Source organism: Pleurodeles waltl, chromosome 12 (genome assembly GCF_031143425.1).
Source record: "Pleurodeles waltl isolate 20211129_DDA chromosome 12, aPleWal1.hap1.20221129, whole genome shotgun sequence".
NCBI lineage: Eukaryota > Metazoa > Chordata > Amphibia > Caudata > Salamandridae > Pleurodeles > Pleurodeles waltl.
Genome location: NC_090451.1, coordinates 690,196,300 through 690,220,718, shown reverse-complemented (window position 1 = coordinate 690,220,718; position 24,419 = coordinate 690,196,300). Strand labels below are relative to the sequence as shown.

Below are 24,419 nucleotides of genomic sequence, written 5' to 3'. Positions count from 1 at the left end.
AATATGCAATTCTGGAAAGTGCCTCCACAGCTACTCCATTTTTATGTCCTATCTTTCTATATGACTGGTTAGTTAGAAAAGGCTTGTGTGACTTCCTGAAGCTATATAACCATGGTGTCTCTCATGTTATGTTTAAAAAATAAAATTCTGAAGCACACGGATACCCTCAAAGGGGCCTCCCGGTGCTAACCACAGATGAGATATGGCAGCAGTAGGACACCAAAGGGTAGCCTAGCTGGAAAACAACCGAGATTTCAGCTGTTTCCGGTATTGTAAGTGGTCCTGGATTTTCCAAATGTAACGTGGCATAGAGTTCCATTGGGTCGGGGCTAAGTCACGAAAAGAGCGGCCTCCCATTCTGGCTTTACTGTAAGCGATGGGGGTAGGGGTAAGGGAAAGGGGGGGGGGGGGGGGCAGGGGTGATGGGGGGGGGGGAGAAAGGCCACATTTAAATCAGCAGTGCAAAGTGCTCTAGAGTGTGTGTAGAAATGCATTAGAGTCAACAGGCTTAGAGCTCCTTGCTTGTATAGAATTTTGCAAAAAGGCCTTAGGTTTGGTACACTTCAACAGGTAGCCAGTGCAGCTTGACAAGAAGATGGGAGGGACCACTTGTCTTGGAGATGGAAAATAAGTCTCGCAGCAGCATATTGAAAGACCTGCATACGATTCAGAGCAGATTTTTCAAGCACTTGAAACAATCGCTCTTTTAGAAACGAGACAAACCAGGACAGAGCTTTTCCCTGTACTCCCAATTTAGAAAGGTGTAGAAGAAGAATTGCATGCGCCAGTATCAAATACCGCACTTTAAACTAAATGGGCCACAGCCTGGGATTTGCCAGTTTTGATAGAGCTGTGAAGTCTTCAGTGACTGATAGAAGAGCCGAAATCCATTGTGAGAGACATCAATTATAAGGCTGGCTTTCAGTCAATTAGGCCTGGTCTTGGACAGAACTAGGTCCTCTCCACTGTGGGCAGTTCAAGGTCTCCTTTTAAGACAGTAACACCATGTTATTTTTACTTTTTTTAAGGGAAAACCTTCAAAAAGGGGCATTAGGCCCCTGTTTGCAGCAAAATGGGCAGCAGAGTACTCTCTTGAAGTACAGGCAAGTGCAAAGTACTTGGATCAAGGTGCCAGAATTTGACTTTTTATGCCACTAGCAGAAAGATAAACCAACTAAAACGGAACTTACTTTAGATTTCAAAGCCTTTCACCAATATTACTCAAATAGGATTGTTTGAGCATTCTTGAAAAAGTCTTGTTTGGCCACGCCATTGTTATTTACACTATCTGGAAATCAAGGGAGCAGGAATACCTACTGGTTTTCATCCTCATTATATTGGGCTTTTCCAGGCACAACTGTTCATCAGAGCCAGTCTGCTTGAGCCACAGTTCTCTCTCTTAGGCGAGACAGACCACATTACACAGGAAAGAAGAAGGGGAAGTGTCAGTTCATTGCAGGTTGGTTCACATAACATGAAGCACATCCAAATTGTGATTGGGAAAAATTCAACTCATTTAAGAAATGCAAACAGAGGAGAAGCACTCTACATACTAAAGCAGTGTTTGGATGGATGGTGCTGAACTGCACTGAGGCTTATGTGGGAAGCAGTTTAGTGTCACACTAGTGACTAAAGAGATGCTCTTATTGTGACTTAGCAGTGATTAATAATGCAATGACAGGACAAAGGTGACAGTTTGATCACATGCACTTTGCAGAGTGCCCCATTACGTGTCGAATACAGGAGCCATGCCAAATGCTCTTTTTGAGGGGGGGGGGGGGACGACGACGACGACACGCAGAACCAATTTTTGTGGAGCCTTCCATTACAGCATCACAGCTGAGAGAAGGTCACTCATTTAGGAAAATGAAAACGACAAATGTTTTTCAAAGTTTGCCCTCTGGAATGCGACCGGGGTGAAAACAAGAATTATTAGCAGAAAAACGTATTTTGACCACATATCTTACCAGCTCTGAATGAAGTAAGAGGTTCTACCAGAAAACCGAGAGGTTACCTGTGATGCGTTTAAGCCCTGCTTGTGGTACATGTTGCTTAATTTAAAGCCAGCTTACATTCTCATTTGAACTGATATCTCAGGAGCTAGGATTATTCTGCTATGAAATAAAGTACAATTTGATGGGTATTGGAGCCATGCGATAAGCATGATGTCTGGTGTTATGTTTTCCTGCAATATGAATTTAATAAAGAGTTCTGAATAAAGATTTTGTTTCATCTGCAAGGTCAGTCATGATGAAGCACAAGAAACAAAGGCTGACCACCACAAGTGCACATGACATACAATCGTACAGACTCCTGCAGTAAGAAGCCTGAAAAGAGATGTAACTCTGAGCAGAAAACATTAATGAAGTCTCCTCGTATACATTACATTTTACAAGTGTAAGGAAAAGTTGTCTCAGCAGAAATCTTAAAGAACTGAATTTGATAAAAGTCCTGGAAAACACTTTGTAAAGAAGAGTGCCTTTAGAGTACTAGTCAAGACAAAATATGCAATAAAAAAAAATATGGATCCTGGGAGCAGGGCAAATGCCCAACTACCTAATGAGCTGCGTTGTAGACAGAACTCAATACCAGGCCTCCTTAGCAGACGTTTCTAACTGCCCCTTACTGTCTAGATACAAAAACATGCTCCTGGTCCCATGGGCATGCGCCAAACTGTGAGCAAGGGTATAAAGTTCAATAAAATTAAAAGTTAAATAAACAACTTAAAAAATACTAGGCAAAGGGCCAATAAAAGGTGCACCAAAGTGCCCAGACAGTACATCTTGACACTTTGGAATACGTTTTAAGAGCCCTTGGCCTAATATCTCTAATTTGTGAACAGAAGAACTTTTTTTGCTTTTTGAGAAACTATATGTCCAGGTTTATAAAGTAAAGCCATTTAAGAAAAATATCAAGTGGGGAGTATAGCTCAAAAAGGATGGGGTGCTTAAGAAGAGCACAGAAGATGAGGAATCAGGAAATGGTCTAGGTTTTGTTGAGAAGTAGGGGGACAAGGTAGAGGCGTAAAGTTTAGGGTAGGCATCAATGGTTTTTCAGGGTGGGTTGAGTTGGGCATTAGGGATGCATGGTTTAATGTGAAAAAATTACTTCAGAATTGGCATTGTACAGGAGATCATTTTGAGGGGGTAGTTAATTTTAGAAGGCCCAACTCATTTGCCACTACCTAGAGCACCAAGAAGGGGATGTTGCATGCAGCTGTGCATGTTTTTGCAGTAGCGCAAGGAAGCTGCTGAGAAGTCAAGCCCATCAGAGTGTTCTGTATTTCCCTGGAAAAAAAAAAAAAGTGTAAGTTCACAGAAGATGCTCACCTGCTCATAGTATCATCTTCCTCCGAATCACACATGCTAGTTGTCTCAATCTCGCTGGTAAGTAGCGTGGACGAACTCTCGTATCCTGCAAGATGACGGTCAATGCGAGACTGTCCATTAATTCGTTGACCAGCTGCAAAAAAATATAGATCTATTTTATATATTTACAACAAAGTTGTTAAATCTTGCCTAAACCTATTCAACTGTCTGATAAATGTCCAATCACCAAACGCCCTCACCTATCCATTCTATCCTACATGTTCACAATTTACTCAAGAAGCAAAGGAATATTAGTAGAACACAGGGAATAAGTTCCATGATGCCCTGCCCAGACAGCCATTAGCTATCAGACCAGACAGAGATGAGAATCCTGCAAGCCTACTGTCCAGAAGGCAGCCATGCCTGGGCATTTGTACAGCGTCCTCTGAAGAAATAGGCTGCTGTATTAGATGCAGGGGACCACATACTCCTCTTAATAGATTCAAGCGCTCCAATGATAGAATCCAAAACCCTGCACCCACATTCGATGCCAAAGGCCAAAAAAAAAAGACTAGAGGCACCGTCAACAACCAGATCAACATCTCAAGTATTACTAGTGCAAACTGAACATTGAATGAAACACTGCAGTTAAAATAAACAATGATAAAGTGTCAAGTTGTTCTTATCAAACAGACATCATATGAAATAGAACTGATATGCATTACAATCTTGGCAACAACAAAAAATTAGCCCATGAGAGAACTATTTATGTTCTCGAAAAAAGGGTCAGGAACACAAACTTTTTTTTTTTTTTAAGAATTCATGATCTCTTTTTGATGATCTCGCAAACAAGTAGACACCTTGTGTACTAGAGACACCCAGTGGTGATGGTGTGGAGTAGCTCAGCTGTGGAGGTAGTATTGGGACAGGAGACAAAAGGAACGTGGTTCCTGCCCAGTATGTACTCATGCCCAAACTAGAGTCCAAAGAGGAGGAAGCTGGTGTTGAAGCTTCTCTGCAGTCAGTTATAGGTCAGGAAGGAGTAGGGCTTACAGTGTTCCAGACTTTAGTCCCTCAAAGAGAAGATAAGAGGAGACTAGAGAGTGACATTCCTTGTTTTTCTGCTTTGTGGAGGTTCATTCTCATTCTTGCGCTCATGGCTCCTGTGTTTTTCAAAGTCATTCCTATTTCTTTTGGTGGAGGAATTGCTACAACAGAGCAGGAAACCAAGAATATTATCAGAAGTTGATTACACTTCGCGACAGTTAAGCGCTCTCAACACACTGTAGGAGAGAGATCCTCAGCCAACTGGATAAGTGTCGGCTCTTTACCAGAGTATTATGGCTGCAGGAAAGAAGCAACATTCATGATCTGCTTCTAGGTTCAGACATTTTCTTTATATTTCTGGTTAAAGCCCCAAAATTTACATGTGTTGTCAAAATGAATCTTGTTTGCAAAATATAACTTAGCATCAAATGAGAGGTTCTAGAAGTCTGGAAAAGGAATGCTGTGATGCTGAACACCACGACTGCAGTTGACAGTGACTTGAGGAAGACCTGTGAGCTTTTGTGCGGGTTGGGGAGGAAGTCCAGGTTATACCCAGGACAGATGAGGTGAGTGAAGGTCCCCTTACTGTGCCAGAGCTGGTGAATGGCAAAGGTACTAATTCCACCACTTCTTGCTTCTTTTTTCACCCGTACTCAATGTCCATAAGCCTCCTGTACAGCATCTCTAAATTCATCTATTTCCGTATTATAGAGTGCCAATCCAGAAGGCAGACAACACAGAAGACATGCAGATCTTTTCAAGACTCCCTTCTCTCACAAGAAGGAAATCAAAGAAAGTCGGTGGCATGGCAGTTAAGAGGCTAGGCTAAGGCAAGCCAATATCTAGGGAGAAAAGGCTTTTGCCTTGAGAAAAAGGTTAAGAAAAAAAAAAAAAACATGTCAAGTGAAAGGAGCAAAAAAAAAAAAAAAAAAAAAAATTAGCAAAAAAGCCATTTAATAGCCAGAAACAAGACTGCTGTGTTACAGGATCCTGACAGTGAGCTGGAGAAACTGCTCAATGATTCTTAAAGGCACACTGAAATGCAGCTTTGGGGTGTGACTGGGTATGGGACCAGGTAGGTACTTTAAATACAGGTGAGGTGAATGTACATGCAGACTGCTTAGAGACTACACTTACTTTATCTGGAATTTTAAAAGAAAGGGTGAAAACAGTGGCATGCTCAGACAAATGTACTAAAGGCATGTTTATTTTTTCCATATGAAAACGATTCACATGTACAGATATTATATACTTCTAACGTTTGAGGACAGCAGAGAGAATCCAAAGACTGAAAGGTTGCTACTGGATAGATTACAGGTTCCACTGTTGGCCAAGCAACTCTTAATCTTGGTGTACCATTACAGAAATTTGGTTGCTGGTTCCCGGAAATCTAGTGTCCACCTCCCAATCTTAAATCTTGTATTGTTGGCCCTAGCAGCTGGTGGTGAAGTTTAGAGCTCTACGTGTTAGCTGCAAGTTGAAAAAATATATAAACCTCCATTTTATTATACATCAGGTCCGCTTCAGGCTTGGCAAATAATTAGTTTAACTTGCCTTCGCTAGAAGGTACAGCAATTTCTCTTGTAGCCAATATATCTGTGCAGTGAGGAAGAGTCTTATAACTGAATAAGCTGCTAAAATCACACTTGTGTTTTGCTGCTCAGTAAACGCAGGTCAGCCCACGCACAGTTGTGATTTCTTAGGTGAACTAGCGCTTCACCAAGTGCCTTTTACAACAGAATAGAACTTTAACAGAGAAAAGTTATAGAGGTCAGAGAATCAGAGGTATTCCCCTTAATATTCAAGATCCAAGTTTCCTGAAAACCAAATAGCACAGAGGCGTCACCTTTTTTTTCCATCCATTAGTCAAGGTGAACTGCTGCTACATCAACTAAAGGTGCGCTGGTGCACATTTTTAGGACAAATTCATTTATTTTTCAATAAAAGATCGCTTCAAAGCATCCCAAGGGAGGAGCTATAAAATACAGACAGATGGGTGATCTGCTGAAAAGTCAAATAGAAGAACAATGCCTTAACATCAGCAGTAGTGCAAGCCACATTTCTGTCCCAGCCACATTTCTGTCCCAGCATTACCTTAAATGAGAAAGTTTTCTTCTCAAGGGAGAACTAATGGAAGCAAGTTTTAGAGTGCCGAGCCTTCAAAGCAGAATGTGCTACCACGAAAGTGTTCATATTCTGAAATGAAAAATATCAATCCTCTTTTGGGTGGCTGACCTTGGGTGCTCAATTCAGAGAGTCAGCCTTATTTTCATCAGTTGGGGTTAAGTTCAGCCATTAAAGGTTGTGTGCAAGAGGCATAAAGTCTTGAATTCAATCCCTTTGTTTTACTGGAAGCCAGTGAAGAATCAGAGCGAGAGTGATGTGGGCAGTGCTCTTCAGATGACAGGCTGAGCAAGAGACTATTTTTGATGCTTTGCCGTTTGGAGATATTTTGTGAGCAGGAAGGCTAGGCTAAGTAGGAGCTCACCATAACCAATTATGTTGATCACCACTACAAGGACAAGAGCAGCTCTATCATTTTCTGGGCACAAGTTACACTACTATCTTTAAAACACACTCAAGCTAGGTTTCTCTTCTACAGTTCTCTTCTCTTCTCTTTAGCCAGTGTTAACCAAGGGAATATGTTTCTGTTCATCTATAGTTTCCTCTAAAGTTATCAGGCCCCTTAGGAAAACATAGGTATGGTTCACAGGATACACACTAGGATACTAGTATCCGGGCTTCACTTTGTCCTAGCCACCTGTGGTAGCCGGGCATGCTCAGCATAAAAAGGTGGCTTCATCTAAATATAGTCCAGTTCCATGGATTAAAATGAAGGGAAATAATGCCATGTACCCAAATACATACACGAGAAACCTGCAGACCATCAACAAGAAACAAACTGGATGTTTCTGTGATGGATAAGGTGGCCCAGTGTCTCGTCACTGGTGCCCAGCTTAGGGGGCATAATTCAGCTCTGGAGTCCTAAGTCTGGCTAAGTATTCTGGCTTCTATCTTTTACAAAGGCACAGAGGGCAAAATAGTGGGCCAGTAACCACTACGTATCCCTAGAGTATCTTTTTGTTTATTACTGCTAAGAACTTATGGCAGCAGGGCACACAATATCACTGGAGCAGAAAAACGGGAACAGTAGATGTTCCACATGTGTCCAGATACAGGACAACTACTTCTAGGCGATGGAACCAGACATCATGCTGGGGGTTTAAGGGTGACCATCACCAAGTAACCGCAACCCAATTAGATATAAAGGCACAGATATCACTCTTCGGGCACAGGGAGGGCCAGGGCTGATAAAAGCCTACGCGTTCAGACTTGTCAAGTTGAAGGAGCAGCTCCTCAGACCATCTTCAAATTTGTCTTCTCCTGTGGAGTCAGGCTGAGTCAGACTCAATACGTCCATGAAATATTCGAACATTGCAATGTCACTATGAGAGTCCTTAAAATCACTAAGTCCTTGTGCTCCCTGTATAAGGCCACGTCTTCCTTGCAGGTGCAGTCCAGCTCATCTACTAGGGAGATAGGTATTCCTTCTCTTTCAGGTCAAGTAGGGAGGTGATTTTGCAGAATTTCACAACTCCGGTCTAGTCCAGAGGTTGTACTTGCGGTCCAACAGTTTTCCTCTTCATGCCTGGGTGGTGGCTGAGGAGCAGGCAACATATCCTCCACTGGCAGCCAAGGGAAGACTAGCAGGGCCAATCAGGGGGTTGTAATTTTCACATACCGCAAAGTTCCTCCAGTATGTTATTCTTACTGTCACTGGGCAAATTTGCTGGTATCCTCCCACAGTGACAATATCCACATTAGTCAGGACTACTCTAGCTGCTTTAAGCTTTGGCCTCTGTATAACACTGTTGCTAGAGAAGATAGAAACACAAAATAAACGAGAGGTAGTTTTAACAGTTTAAGTGCAAAGCGGAATTACCACAACTCGGAATGAACTGGCTACTGCCTCCCCCCCCAAGAAAAAAAAAATGGTTACTTACAGTGGGGGGGGGGGGGGGGGGGGGGGGGGTATAGTAGTAATGCAGCCTGACATTTTTTTTTGATTCACATGTCATGCATTTTTCCGCATCTAGTGGTTGGGCCCAGAATGTTTTTTAGTTTTCTTTTCCTTTCTTTTGATGATGGGTATCGTCTGCTCCCATTTGGCGCCATGCCCCCCTCCCAACTTTCTTGGATTTATGTTCTTTGAAACCCTGATACTGGTTTACTTTATTTTGGTTTCACCATGTTTGTTGGGGTGGTGGGTGGGTCGCAGGTGAATCCAGAAAATTCTTCAAGCTGTAAAAACTACCCCTACAGGTTACAATACCGTTTTGCAGGGTGAACCTTTTCTAGATCCATGTTGTAGCTGTATCCATTTTTAGGTCGAGCACATAAGCGAGTGTGCGCTGCTTTTCTGACGTGTTGGTATGTTTCTGGACTTTTAACAACGCCCAGCTCACGCCCATCACTATCACTCGTTCGTGGACTTGCCCTTCAAAAATCCTTTGATGACATTGGTGAATGTTTTACATTTGTCCTTTTGTTACCGCCTTGGCTATCGCCCCGTTATATGGCTAACTGCACTTTTGAAGATAAGTTTGACTACAAGCGAACTTTTTTTCATTTTGTGTCTCTCCTTATTGCTAATGCTCTTTGCGGCTGTGGCGGTGTGAATCGGCTTGCTTATGTGAAACTGTTTTACTTTTGATTTTCAAGTTATGTGGCAAGAAAAGTCCGGTTAGGAGTTTACAATGCTAGTAACTAACTCATGCAAATGCGACACCCATTGCATTGCAAATGCTCGTTTATTGTTGGAGGCTCGTCTGAAAGGAGTTTTTTTTTTACTTGCAAACAAAAGTACTTTTCACCTCAACAGTGCCTCCTTGTTGACTTGAATGTACTTATGGATGGCCAGGAAGTGGTCATACATATAATAACTAGATACGGTCGCCAGATATGCCAGGGCAGCTCCTTTTTCTCCTTGTGGAATGTGGTCTAGGTCTTTCTTCTAGTTGCACGTCAGCCTTCGCATGACTTGTCTGGATTGACAGAATTACCCATCATCCAACGGTGTCCTTAGTTACTGGTGAGCCGTAATTGCATCCACAATATGCAGGGTTTTTTGTGTTGGTGCCTTAGGTTATTGGAAAAAACCCAGTTGCTCTGTGGTTTCGTTGACACGAAACTGTGATATGACCTCCGGTCCTTGGTTGTGTATTTTTACTTAACGTTCTTGAATGGTTAACACTTGCAGTTCGCTTAGCCTGCATAGCGATGTGTTAGCAATCAGAAATGTGTTTTTTAAAGTTAAAAACCTTGTTTCTGTTTTATGAATTAGTTCAAAAGCTTCCTTCATTAGCTGCGTTAACACGAGCTACAGGTTCCACATACGTGTTGGTGCAGATCCTGGCAAAGCTATTGTCTTTGCTCCCTCTAGGAATCTTTTCATGAATGGGGTGGTAAAAAAATGTCTACCTAGGTGTCTTCTTTTGTACGCTACCACGGCTGCCAAGTGGACTTTCAACAAAATGTAATAAGCCTCTTGTCTAACAGGTATGTTCAGTACCTTAGAACTGTGGCATCCTACATTCTTCTGTGAAAGTGTTCCTCTTCGTTGCACCACAGGAAATCTCTTTTCCATTTTGCCATTAACATTCCCTTGTGCTAAGCCTTCTACCTTCAGAATGTCCATAGATATTTCTGGTAGGGCTAAGTGTCCAAACTAAGTCTTCAGGAGACCAACATCCCGGCTCAGGCTGGCCGGCGCCAGGTGATGAACTCTGCCCTCTTGCATAAAGAGTAGATTGCGTCCAGTCATTAACTTTATTACTCCCCCCGCCATCTCCATTAGATCCCAAAACCACGGTTGTCTTGTCCACAGCAGGACTAACAAGATTAGAGTCACATGCATCTGTTTGATTCTGCTTGGCACTAGTGGTATGCAATAGCTTATGCAAACTTCTTTCACTAGTCTTATCAATAAGCCGTTCCTCAGGTCTCAGACGTATTGGTGCCAGGATGCATTTTCAGTTCTTTGCTCGTGCAAAACTGATCTATCACTGATATGTCCAACTCTTGGAATGATCTTTGTAACACTTGCCGCTTTAGCTGTCGCAGTCGCCTGTCTACTTAATGTTTCAGCATCTATGTTTTCTACACCTGTAGGAGTATTGCTATCAAGGCTATCTGTTTTGAGCTAGCTTTGACCGAGTAAGTGATCTTATTTATTCTTCCTTGCTTGTTGAGGTGAAACACTGTTGCTGTGTTTACTGCTTGGATTTGTACTGTATTTCTCCATACTTGAGTTTTGAAGGCCTTTAAGGCTGGGAAGACTGTCTTCAGCTCTAACAACCTCTGCACGCATGCAGGGCCACTCCACCAAAACCACTCTGGTAAGAAATACCAGACACTTGAAGAAACCTCTACACTACACTAAAGTAATCTGCATTCAACCACAAGATAACAGAACAATACACAGCATGTGAATCCAGAAAAGATTCATGAGGCAATACATCAATTTCAGCAAAGAGGAGAGGATCGGGAAAATCTATGCGTAGGTGGAAGTGGCTTTCAAAAACTACGAGCCCACTTCCCAGATACACAATTATAGGAATCCTTAGTATATGCCCCAAACATGATGAAGAGTAAGGTCATAGTCATGGGAACTTGAACATTTCATTGAGTATAGAGGCTGGCAGTACCTCTGCAGTAGTATAGGCTAACTGGATTGCCTGTGCCCTCGGGCTAGTACCACAGAGCGATCACCCTCAGCTACTGCATAGTCTGAATGAGAGGACGGTATCCAATCTCACTCAAAAAAGGGAATGCATGTTTGGTGCCACTATCACATTAAAGCCCAGCTATAATTTCAACAAAAACATAAACAAGCATCTGCAATGCAACGGGTCTCGCGTTTGCTCATGTTAGAGCTGATAGCGTTGTAAACTCCTTACCCAACTTTACACCTATCGGCAAAAGTGCATTTATGTACCTAACCCGAAAAAAGTGCAATTGACTGTGTAAAGCGCTCGATTCTGCCAAGCGAAATCGCGCTAGGAAAATAGAGAAAAAGTAGTTCACGAGCCAGACCGAAAACAGCGAGCCTCGCATGTTTTCTGTACTTGGTCGATGCGCTCGAGGAGGGCTAGCCACCGGAAAAGGAATGACGTATGCATGCCTTCGACTAATGAAAGCAAGCAGATTTTAATAGGCAAGTCCACGAACCAATGAAAAACACTGACGTGACGTTGAAAGAGCTGCGAGCCTTTTTCTAATACCTAAATCGTCCCGCTGCGATCAACACAGGCTCAACCCTAAAAAAGGGAGGGCTTTCAGTGGGCATGCACGAGTGTCAAGCTTAATGGCAGGAAACCAAACAAAGCTAGCGAGAACTGCCCAAGCACAGGGTGGAATTTTCTTGTCAAAACAAGAATTACGCATGGATTACAGAATGAAAGTGTTATATTGGTGTTGGAGTTCAGATGCTTACAGTTTTTTATGCACGCCGACTGCCTGGATCACAGGAGACGTTTATATGAATTTGAGTCTCACCAGCACACACGATAGGTAAACTTGCAGCTGTTGAAGAGCTTTACAGCACATCGCAGCAAAAGGGCCAAACCTTCAAGAAACCATGTCTTTAAGGAATTGTCTTTTTCTTTCATTACCTGTAGAGTGACAGCTTCATTGTTCTTTCTTCTGTAATACTAAAAATGAGCAAGGCCATTTAATCAATGGTAAACCAACAAACAGGGTGGGAAGAGATGGGGCTACTGATTTCATACAGTGCAACAGGTCACTGATGGCACAAAACAGCAGTGGTAACAAATGTCATGCTAAATGTATGAAACTGGTACAACCAGCACTCTCACTCTTCAGCTTGCTACAGAATCAGCGTCATCCTACTTTGAGGGAGAAGACAGTAACCAGGACTATCAATGTCAAGCTTCTCCTTCATACAGTTATCAGCATATTAACAAATAGCATTAAGGCGAAGTAAGTGTTGTAGGACTCCCGTTATTGGAACGAGAATGCTGGATTAGAGGAGGCAGCATCACCATTTGTGGGTGACTGAGTCTACCCCACACCGTCTTGGCAGCTGTCAGCCGAACTCTTCCTGCTAGCTAGCAACACCTCAACCAAACCTGAAAGAAAATTTGATTTGTGGCAGCCTGAAACATGACTGACTTCTCAAAGGAAGTCGTGGCCGACAAGTCTCACCCCTTTCTCCTGTTAGCAAAAAGTCTCACACACCTAGGTCAAAGAAAAAGATGCAGGATGGTTTTCAATACATTTATTGAAAAAACTGCAATCAACAATAAAATATATGATCTGCAATTATTAGGGCAATAAGACATGACAGGATCACGACGACCACGACGCCACCTACCGACACGCAAGGGCATTGCTCGAAGAAAAAATCTCCAGGTCCAGTCTGACGCCTGGGGGAAATTCTAAGGTAAGGAATCTGCAACTAAAATATGTCTCTACAAGATATTTTGTTACCAAAGGTGATTAACTTGTACAGCTGACCCATAACTCCTAAGCAGAGAATAGAAGTGATAGACTAAGTACAGCCCAATCTGTCTGTCAGCGGAGCAGCCATCCCAATTACCTGAAAGATAGGGGTCTGCCCGCCATCTCCTAGGTTGGTTGTAGTGACAGGGTATGCAGTGTGGACAGAATCCTGACCAGAATAACTTCCCTGCTGTCACTTGGCCTGTACAGTGTTTTTATAAGAAACATTTTCATTCAGTGAAAAAGGCCCGACGTGGGCAAGTGTCGGACTACATACATATTCTTGTGGCGACAATTGCTATCTGGATTATTATGTATTGTTCTTGTCAGGCTTGGGCAGAGGTACACGCTGAAATGTGGTGCATAGAATAACAACAATGCTTGCGCAGAGTCACAAGCTGATTAGAAAATAAAAACTTCTCCGGTGAAAACAGGCTAACTAAAAATGAATACATGAAATTAGAGCACATATGTAGGTGAAAGCGCACAGGCTGCAGGCCTAATGTAGACGAACATGTGTGCCCAAGCAGAGTATATAATGAAACCCATAAAATTAGTACCTTGAAAGTAATTCTGGTCTTCACTATTAACCACTGAAGCCTCGAATGGCAACAGACATGCTCTCCTTTAGGCAGGTCAGTCACCATCACATCAACAGTGTTGTGCAACACATTTTGAAAGTTATTTTAGGTCATGACAACCATAAGCATTACACTAGTATATTCTGACCCTACAACTGCTTTTATAATTTTCTTCAGACAAGAAATACAGGATCCAAAGTAGTAATCTTAAATTATATAATCAGTATATCACAAGTTGTTAAACCTGGTTAGTCACCAAAATGGAAGATCATAATGAAAAGCCAAAGAGTTAACTTGATCATGATAAGGTATCACAGATTTTCCCATGAAACAGTTGGGCTGGATTTAACTTATAGGAGAAGACTATCAAGAAAACAACCTGTCTTCCCAGCAAACTCACCTACTTCTTGATTATTCACACCTAAAATGTCTGCGTACATATCACTTATGATCCTCACAACATTCTTTATATATTTTAGAATATGGACCTCCTTTGTAATTGTGAAAACGTACCCCAAGGGCTGCTAACACGACGCAATCCTGCACATCACAAATATAATGGAGAGAAGCAACACACCCAGAAAATGCAAGTCAACCACAGCTTAATGAGATGAAGATTCTCCAAGAATTTATAATGTTTGTTTTCCAAGAAGGAGAGAGATAATTCTAACTGCATGGTCCAATACATTGCCATTGCTTTAATCCTACGCATAAGAATACTAATGAGCTTCCAAAAAATCTGCATCCTTCCCTGTTTTAGTGAAAACTTGACTACAAGTTAAATAGACATTCATCTCTCTCTGTGTGGATTCAAGTTGTAGAGCAGCTACCATAAGCCACAAATGTTCAAAATAGACATGGCAAGGTTTACAGTTATCCGGAACAAGACTTTTTTTGTTGTTGTATAAAACCGGGTAATCCAAACAGGTTTCAGTGGTACTGGTACTTGTAATTCTGACAGTATACTTTGGGGAATTAACTAGATTTTATAATAAATCTTCTATTTGAGTATTTGACATCATCATTCAGCTAAATTCTATTGTTATCATGCCCAAAATATTAAAAAAGAGAACGTAAAGAAAGAAAAGCCTCTATAATGGCTTTCTATCAGTTCCTGATGGATTTTTAAAGGTTGATTAGAGCCTCTTGTGAAGATCTCTTTCACTATGAGCAAGCACTTTGGTACAGCTTTAGCTTACATGTATTTGTATCTTACTAGTGACATGTTTTTATGGAGCTGATCTCGATGTATAGCAGAATCTCAGATTAATCAATGGATTTTTCGGCTCAGAGAGCACTGAGTTGGCTGGACTTCAAGCACTCAGCTACTTACCAATAACAATGGTTCTTCAATGGTTGGGTATATGGGTAGCAGAGTTACAAGCTCAGCATTGTGATTGGGTTCAGAAGAGAACCTTATTACCTTAAAAGCAAGTTTTGTGGAAGCTGATAGTAGGCGGCGACAGACTGCCCACATTATCATTAAACAAATGTAGGCCCACCGCCATCGGTCATCTGTAGATTCAAATTTTTTATACAGAAACAAGAGGATTTAATGTTCAAATGTTTGTGAACTCACTAGCATTACCCACAGTTTAAAACAAATACAATTCTAATGTGTTTTTCGCCCATAGCAAGGTGTAAGCTATAGGTGATGTTGAAACAGTACCTTGCTCGGGTGGCTCCCTTCTGCGCGGTCGTTCCCTCCTGATTGAAATCACAGACTCAGTCTCGGTATCCTGCTCCAAATTCTCCCGACTACCTGAAATATTCGGGCTACACAAAGAAAAGAAAATGACAGATTAAGAGGAAACATGAGCAACTAAGAATTCTGAAATAACTGACCATAAACGTTTCTGTGAGTCTGCCTCATCTAGCACTCCTGATTCTAGTCCTTAGAGCAAACTATATTGTGAAAACAATCTTTACTACTATAGATTCATATGATGGAATTCCTCAAGTCATAGCCACTAAGATTGCTCCCTTTGAACTTATGTTTTAACATGTAGGCCACAAGTAAATAGATCAGGATTTGTAAAGCACTGCACATAACCCGCTAAATTTGAGGGCAAGGGGAGATTAAGTGACTTGACCAGGATGCTGAGCCAATGCAGAGGCTCGGACCTGGTTCCTGCAGCTCCGAAGTCAGCAGCTCAGGTCGTTATGCCACATCCTCTCACAAAACCATGAGAGCTGACCGACCCTGCATCCTTCTAAGGTCACTGAAACAAGCACTATTAAAATGGCACCAATTGGGACTATTGCATAGTATTAAAATAGTTACCAATGGAACAGCAACAATGCATTACATGGAAACCCATGAAAACAGAAAGGACTTCCGAATTTCAAAGCAGTTATATGTGACAACAACTAACAGGCAATCAATTTAGCTTACAATTGGGGTCTTAAATTGTCAGCAAATTAACCTTCTAGTCCCATCCTACATAACAACAATGTTGTAATTTTCGAAACCTCCAAGCAATGACAAATCACCAGTCTTACAGCAGCACATTCCCCAAAGCAAAGCTTTCCAAGAATCTCTAAGCAATCTCCTGTGTTTTGCTACCACTCCCCTGACTAGCCTTACACAGTGGTTTGAACAAAACTGAAAATAAAGACAACACATTACTCACTGGAATGACGGTGGCCGGGAATCTCCGATGCCACTTGTGCGCTCTGCAGGAGGTGGCGGAATTGGTGGTGGAGGGGGAGAAGGCTCAGGCCTGACTTCCACTGGTGAAGGCATGGCCACTTCCGGCGGAGGGGTCTCTGAAGAGACCAGCTGTTAAAAAATCAAAATAAAGTGGGTCTTGGCAAGGATCAAGCAGAGAAAACAAAACCACTCAGCCCAGGACTGCCCCCAATGGAGTATTAGATCTCGACCGACATGCTTGAACACAAGACCCAAATCAAGCAGTGAAGAGCGCTTATTCAATACGGATGGCACCAGTGGCACAGTTTAATCAAAAAAATTAGGTAACGGGTTGATCCTTAAAACTAGGGAAGGTTGTACACCCTAATAGTTAAGACACCCAAAATAGTACCTCCCTAGGTACATTTAATTTAGTTTTAAATATATGATGAAAAAGACCTTTTATTTGTTCTATAATCAAAAGTTTTATATTGTGTGCTGTTATGCAATACATCTTAACTATTAATTCATTTTTTAATAGTACATGACTAATAAATATGAGGAGGACAATATATTTGTAAGTCAAGCATTTTTTAGCAACACACATTAAAGGAAAGTGAAAACCATTGTCAGTGGAAAGAGTGCAATTAGTGGTGAAAATGCTCTCTAATCAGGTTAAGGGATCCTTCGAACTAAACACTGAGCATCTTTGAGAGTATAGTTCCCGGTGAATTTAAGGTACAGCAGGGGAATGAACTACCTAAATCCCATACAGGAGAGCCACTTTTTTTTTCAAGCTTTCTGCAGTGTACCCGGTCCCGTTTCAGTTAACTATCTTCTGAATCATGCAGTTGATGCATTTCTACCCCAAAGGCTTTGGAAGGGGGGGTGGGGGGGATCTTCAGGTCTTGAGCCTAGTGAATACAGTTTCTGAGAAACATTTGTGGGTGGGGCGAACTGGAGATCAGAGTGAAAAGTCCTATTGAGAATATGAGGAGAACTTAGTGAAACCAAGTGGGAAAAAAACATTTGTCTCAATACCTTATGTTATGATGTGGGATTACGGTGAATAATTATTGAACAACATAGGTTATAAACATTTGATTTTAGAACAAATGAACGGTCTCCTTTGTTCTCTATTTAAACCTATGTTAAATAAAATTATGGAGGTACTACTGTCCGTTTATCAGTGCAGAGGCCACTCTTGCCAGTCGAGAAAATTAGATTGCAAGGCTGCCAAGTGCGATAGATGTTAAAAGTCAAGAGTTCTCACCTACAGGTCACCAGGCTGTCCTAAACTCAACCACATCTATCCCAAAACCCTGTAATACTTTAAGGTGCAGGATACACCAGGTCAAGGGCAAGAAGCACTGAACTCAGCCAGTATCCTCCAGGACAGTGGGTGCCTGGGTCCAGACAATCTTGAGCAGGATTAGACATCTGATGCCCTACAAATGCCCTGCCCTAGCTACGACCTTAATGGGTCTCAGAAAAACAGGGCTTGTGTGCTGCCGAATGTATGTGACTGGACTTGCAAGTAACACTGACCCAGACACCAAGACTCTTAGGAACAAGGACTTTTTAATATTCTCACTGGAGTTGCCAGTGTTACACATCCAGAGAAAGATGCCCTGAAAGAGAATGTCCAAGATTCTAAGATCTAGCAAGGTTGCATCTTATAACCTTTTTTACAGGCAACCTTTAGCATTGGGAGGAGACATTACACTTACGAGTTCTGCCCTCAGTCATCTCAAATAAGCCTTCAGAGATAACAATGACAATCAGGCCAACGCATTAAAAAAAACAAAAAACTAATAATAATAATTTGAAGGCTAATCATGTAAGAGTTAAAAGCTTGATTAGCTACCTGACCACCAGAAAGAACATTGTGTTTTATTATAATTACTTAATACTACCCTACAAATAGAATTGTTCTTTAAAGATACAGCACTGGCTGGAAACCCAGTTTGTGACCCTACCACCTAATGCGCATACTGCATCCGAACTTCTGTCCACTCCAGGGAGAGAGTATAGACTGCTCAATTCCAATACCAATTGTAAGTTGAGATCCTTAACTGAGTATACTTGTAATCCAGCTGGGAGCAATAACAGTGGTGGACCTAGAACAACAATGGTAAATACCAGTAGCCGCAAAGGGTTCTGCCCAATAATGACCGACTGCCTCAGGACTCAAACATTGTACTTATTTCCAACACTTATTGCTTCCAAAAGTCCAAAGCTGAAAGGTTGTTTTGTCAATCTCTAATTGAGGCCATGTAAAAACCACCTCTAATCGGCCCATCACTTTACAAACGTGCCATTTCCAGACTTAGTACAATTACACCATTCTTACCCAGGAGACGACTCTTCCATTGAAACAGGGCAGTTTCGCATTGTCATCGGAAATCTCCTCCTTCACCACCCTAAGAGAAATAAATGAAAAGCCTTGTAATTACTTTGCTGCATGAATGGTAGCTGTCCTTTGTCAGTTACTCAGGTAATAGCTACAGGAGAATTGGATACAGCCTTGCTTCAAGTTACACCTTAAGCAGAATTTACAGTGACCTCGCTTCATTCAACAAATTCTCAAACCTAGTAACATCTCCAGTACGGTTCATGGAATGCTTGCTTGCCCATCCTGCAACATCCCAATACTTCTCTGTTCTACGTAATGTTATTCCAAGATTGAAGGGAGGTTACAACCAATTCACAAAAGAATGGTATGTGTTGCTTCGCCCAACAAAACTTGCCACAAAACTAGCGCACTGATTGTGAAGAACATACTCATCTATTTAAGTTAAGTGACACCACACAGTTATGCGAAGGATTTAGAGTCTCCAGCTCATTAGGTCATGTAAAAGAAGAAACACTGAGGGTCCCCCTCCCCATTTTCCTAGTTGCACGTTACATAATTTCCATTACAGTTTCAGAATGTACGTTCCACTTTCCCAGTCACAAACAATGCATTTAAACCAAAACTATTGACATGAAGAATCAGTAACAACTCCCCTCAGTTAAGTCATTACACATTTAGGTGGACTCGTATGCAGGGCCCTTGGAACTTTTGCTATTCTAAACGTTAGCTTCATCAAGCAAGGCACATTTTGATTTGCAAGCTTTCCAAGTCACAAGGGGTCCTTCCAGAAAGCACATGCAGCAGAACCAGAGCTGCCCCTTTTCAGGACTAACACATTGATGTTTACACAGTGTGAGTAACTTCCTTTTTTAATCTAAAGAAAGGGTATGAGACAGAACTGTGACTTCGAATAGTTCAAAAATGAAGGGGGATGCAGCAAGAATGCTATTGAGAACAGTACATGGGTCAACAAATTAGAAAATGACTGACATGCTAACTGTGTACTTGACCTAGCCGTCATCTTGACAGACAGCTGAAGTCCGCATTTCCACACTTCTTCCAGTACACCACAAGTGTGGATGTGAATAGTGTGCCAAAACTAAGGGCATGCCGAGTACATTTTGGTACCATGCATGTTTTATACAGCTATTATCTTCATGAACGCCCAAGCAGCAACAGAAACATACCAATACCACACATTTGAAAAGCAGTGACCCAGGAGAGTTGACGCAAGGTTGATATGAATTAATTACACACTAAATCCCGCCCTTTCATAGCCACATCAAGTACACAAATGTTTGTAATCCTTGTTCTGCATCCAAGTATTCTTCATTCAGGTGAAGAATGAATAATATTCCTTCCTGTGTGTGAGACTCCAGGAACACTGAAAAAAAAACTGATTATGTACCCATTGGGGTTCAGATTATGTGCTAAATGCAGGCCAAGTCTCCATATCCCTAAGCAGGCTAGAATTTTCCAAGATCTTTAATTTTAAGTTATATGTAAGTTACAATTTCAGCGTGGAACTTCAACATGCTCTTACCAAAAAGAAACCTAAACTCAGGTAGAAGTAAGCACAAAGAAAATAACCGCCTCAATGCTGAATGTACAGGGAAGGGAAAAAACACTGTTTAAGGAGCAAGGAGCTTCCGTTATCATGCCGTAAGAGTCAGTTCTTCTTGAGAAAGGCATGGTGAGCTTTAATTGCTGCTCAAAATCGGAAGGATTGAAACCTGGTACATGGGATATTTGTGAGCGACTCCAGTGATCATTCCTACAATGTAGAACATTGTAAAGCAACACTTACTTCTGCATCTTCAATGATGAATGATAAGCTCAAACCAGAATAGCAAGAATATCTAAACAATATGCTGCCCCTAATCTAACACAGAATATTCAAGAAAAGCCAAGAGACAACCAGACCTTCATCTAAAGAGTTTCCCTGAAGCAGCTTGACCAACTTGAGGTTCTTCCCTGCCCTTGAGAGTCAGTATTTACATAATAAGCTTGGTGGAAATGTGAACAGATTTCCATGTGGCTGCTCTACAAATATCTAAAACTGAAACGTTTCACAACCAAGCAACAACAGTTTAATTTCCTCATGTGGAATGAGCTTTTAGTTTTCCAGGAAGAGGCTTGTAGGCTGGTTTGTAGTATAAGGATATACAAGAGAATATCAATCAGAAAAAAGGATTCTACGGATGAAGCAAAAGGTCACAGTGGATTAACGGTCACAAAGAGATCGTTAGATTGTCTATTATCTTTATACAGATCTTTTGTATACCATATACATATCTTCTGTTCTGTCTAAATAAAAATTGACGACTCCTCACATTCAATGCTTTGAAGGGATCTTCGTACATCACATACAAAACTAATGGAAAAAAAGGCGCATGTTTTGTTTGATTGAAGTAGAATCTACTCTTCGGAAGAAAGAGTAATACGTTCTCATATTATGCTGTTTCTTAGAAAAACAGTGCAAGGGTCAACCACAGATGTCTGAAGTTAGCTCTCCCTGTGTGCCAATTTAATGGCCACTAGAAAAACAATTCCCAGCGAAATGCTGTAATGACGACTTGTGTAGACTCAATAGGAGGAGCCATCAATTCTGATTTGGAAAGAAACCTCAGTCTTTGCAGGACACCCGATCATAGTTATGGTTTTCACACTGAGGATGGAACATTTTTCATTTAAAGGCATAGAAGTCCTTCTTAGTTGCCCTCTTCACCTCTTTCAGGAGGATCATGCAATCTATGGCGTATGTTTGAAGATTTTCAAAATTGACACTGGCAAAATCAAGAATGTCACCGTTAAATAGTTTAACCGTCCTTGCAACGTGGTCAGCAAACTTGGTTTGCATGACAGTCTCTTATGTGACCTTAAAAAAAAAAAAAAAAAAGATATCAAAAGGTTATTGTACTAGGATCCAGCTTACCACACTCCAGGAGGTAAAGAATGATAATTTCACAATCTGAAATGTTGAAAATAGATCTGAGGCACACTCCAATCTGAACAATGTTTAGCAGGTAGTCGTTAATAAACCATTTGTGTTTTTCTACAAAGAATCTCACAAACATGTCCTTTCGCGGTTTGAAGACCCAGAAAATGAACTTGCTTCCATGGTTGGGTTTCTCAATAAAAGCCAATTCTAGATTATATGGACTCCTACTCAGAGTCCTGGATCTGGGGCACTCTTGCTTGTTGATATAGAGCATTCTAGTTGAGCTGTCTGCCTGGATTATAATAATATTTACCGTCAAAGACATGATTCAGATGGACTGCTCTCAGCTAAAGGACATTGATATGTTACAAGTGAATACTGTCTGATCAGAGGCATAACTCTATCAAGTTCTGAAGTGGGCTCCCCATTCCGTCAAAGAGGAGCCCATCACAATAGTTTGAGATGCCTAGTCTCCATAAAATGGGACGTTTCAAAAGATAGGATTTCCTGCACTACCACCAGAAAATACTTATCAGGATAGATAAGGGTAACCAGTCTTTTTCAACTGAGACCACTGATCTTCCTAACACCATACTAGGGCCACATAGGCAGTTGTGTGCTTAAAACAATTTCAATTAAAGAAGTAATTGCACTCAAAAGTACAGACGTGACGAGCAGTCAGTGATTTTTCTGAATTTGGAAACACTTCTGAAAAACAGCAGACACTATTTTTGCCGACAGACATGTAGGAAGTTGGCTCTGTATGTGCTATTTCAAAGTAAGGAATAGCATGCACAGAGTCCAAGGGTTCCCCTTAGAGGTAAAATAGTGGTAAAAATAGATAATACTAATGCTCTATTTTGTGGTAGTGTGGTCGAGCAGTAGGCTTATCCAAGGAGTAGTGTTAAGCATTTGTTGTACATACACATAGACAATAAATGAGGTACACACACTCAGAGACAAATCCAGCCAATAGGTTTTGTATAGAAAAATATCTTTTCTTAGTTTATTTTAAGAACCACAGGTTCAAATTTAACATGTAATATCTTGTTTGAAAGGTATTGCAGGTAAGTACATTAGGAACTTTGAATCATTTCAATTGCATGTATACTTTTCAAGTTATTCACAAATAGCTATTTCAAAAGTGGACACTTAGTGCAATTTTCACAGTTCCTGGGGGAGGTAAGTTTTTGTTAGTTTTACCAGGTAAGTAAGACGCTTACAGGGTTCAGTTCTTGGTCCAAGGTAGCCCACCGTTGGGGGTTCAGAGCAACCCCAAAGTTACCACACCAGCAGCTCAGGGCCGGTCAGGTGCAGAGTTCAAAGTGGTGCCCAAAACGCATAGGCTTCAATGGAGAGAAGGGGGTGCCCCGGTTCCAGTCTGCCAGCAGGTAAGTACCCGCGTCTTCGGAGGGCAGACCAGGGGGGTTTTGTAGGGCACCGGGGGGGGACACAAGCCCACACAGAAATTTCACCCTCAGCGGCGCGGGGGCGGCCGGGTGCAGTGTTAGAACAAGCGTCGGGTTCGCAATGTAAGTCAATGAGAGATCAACGGATCTCGTCAGCGCTGCAGGCAGGCAAGGGGGGGGCTTCCTCGGGGAAACCTCCACTTGGGCAAGGGAGAGGGACTCCTGGGGGTCACTTCTGCAGTGAAAGTCCGGTCCTTCAGGTCCTGGGGGCTGCGGGTGCAGGGTCTTTTCCAGGCGTCGGGACTTAGGTTTCAGAGAGTCGCGGTCAGGGGAAGCCTCGGGATTCCCTCTGCAGGCGGCGCTGTGGGGGCTCAGGGGGGACAGGTTTTGGTACTCACAGTCGTAGAGTAGTCCGGGGGTCCTCCCTGAGGTGTTGGTTCTCCACCAGCCGAGTCGGGGTCGCCGGGTGCAGTGTTGCAAGTCTCACGCTTCTTGCGGGGAGTTGCAGGGTTCTTTAAGGCTGCTTCTTGAAACAAAGTTGCAGTCTTTTTGGAGCAGGTCCGCTGTCCTCGGGAGTTTCTTGTCGTCGTCGAAGCAGGGCAGTCCTCAGAGGATTCAGAGGTCGCTGGTCCCTTTGGAAGGTGTCGCTGGAGCAGAGTTCTTTGGAAGGCAGGAGACAGGCCGGTGAGTTTCTGGAGCCAAGGCAGTTGTTGTCTTCTGGTCTTCCTCTGCAGGGGTTTTCAGCTGGGCAGTCCTTCTTCTTGTTGTTGCAGGAATCCCTCCGGCCACGGCCCCCACTTTTGGCGGCAAGGCTGGAGGGAACAAAGAAAGCAACAAGGAGGAGTCACTGGCCAGTCAGGACAGCCCCTAATGTGTCCTGAGCTGAAGTGACTAACTTTTAGAAATCCTCCATCTTGCAGATGGAGGATTCCCCCAATAGGGTTAGGATTGTGACCCCCTCCCCTTGGGAGGAGGTACAAAGAGGGTGTACCCACCCTCAGGGCTAGTAGCCATTGGCTACTAACCCCCCAGACCTAAACACGCCCTTAAATTTAGTATTTAAGGGCTACCCTGAACCCTAGAAAATTAGATTCCTGCAACAACAAGAAGGACTGCCCAGCTGAAAACCCCTGCAGAGGAAGACCAGAAGACAACAACTGCCTTGGCTCCAGAAACTCACCGGCCTGTCTCCTGCCTTCCAAAGAACTCTGCTCCAGCGACGCCTTCCAAAGGGACCAGCGACCTCTGAATCCTCTGAGGACTGCCCTGCTTCGACGACGACAAGAAACTCCCGAGGACAGCGGACCTGCTCCAAAAAGACTGCAACTTTGTTTCAAGAAGCAGCCTTAAAGAACCCTGCAACTCCCCGCAAGAAGCGTGAGACTTGCAACACTGCACCCGGCGACCCCGACTCGGCTGGTGGAGAACCAACACCTCAGGGAGGACCCCCGGACTACTCTACGACTGTGAGTACCAAAACCTGTCCCCCCTGAGCCCCCACAGCGCCGCCTGCAGAGGGAATCCCGAGGCTTCCCCTGACCGCAACTCTCTGAAACCTAAGTCCCGACGCCTGGAAAAGACCCTGCACCCGCAGCCCCCAGGACCTGAAGGACCGAACTTTC

At 42.5% G+C, this 24,419-nt stretch overlaps 1 protein-coding gene across 1 annotated transcript in view; it reads right to left on the bottom strand.

Moving 5' to 3' along the window:
- Positions 1 to 24,419, bottom strand: part of DVL2 (dishevelled segment polarity protein 2) — a 113,516-nt gene that overhangs the window by 46,949 nt on the left and 42,148 nt on the right. Inside the window, exons 2-5 of the mRNA XM_069215532.1 lie at positions 18,445 to 18,514; positions 16,093 to 16,241; positions 15,129 to 15,235; positions 3,330 to 3,462 (exon numbers count right to left, since the gene is read on the bottom strand). Of these exons, the coding sequence (XP_069071633.1) occupies positions 3,330 to 3,462; positions 15,129 to 15,235; positions 16,093 to 16,241; positions 18,445 to 18,514 (459 nt within the window). The remainder of the gene's footprint in view (positions 1 to 3,329; positions 3,463 to 15,128; positions 15,236 to 16,092; positions 16,242 to 18,444; positions 18,515 to 24,419) is intronic.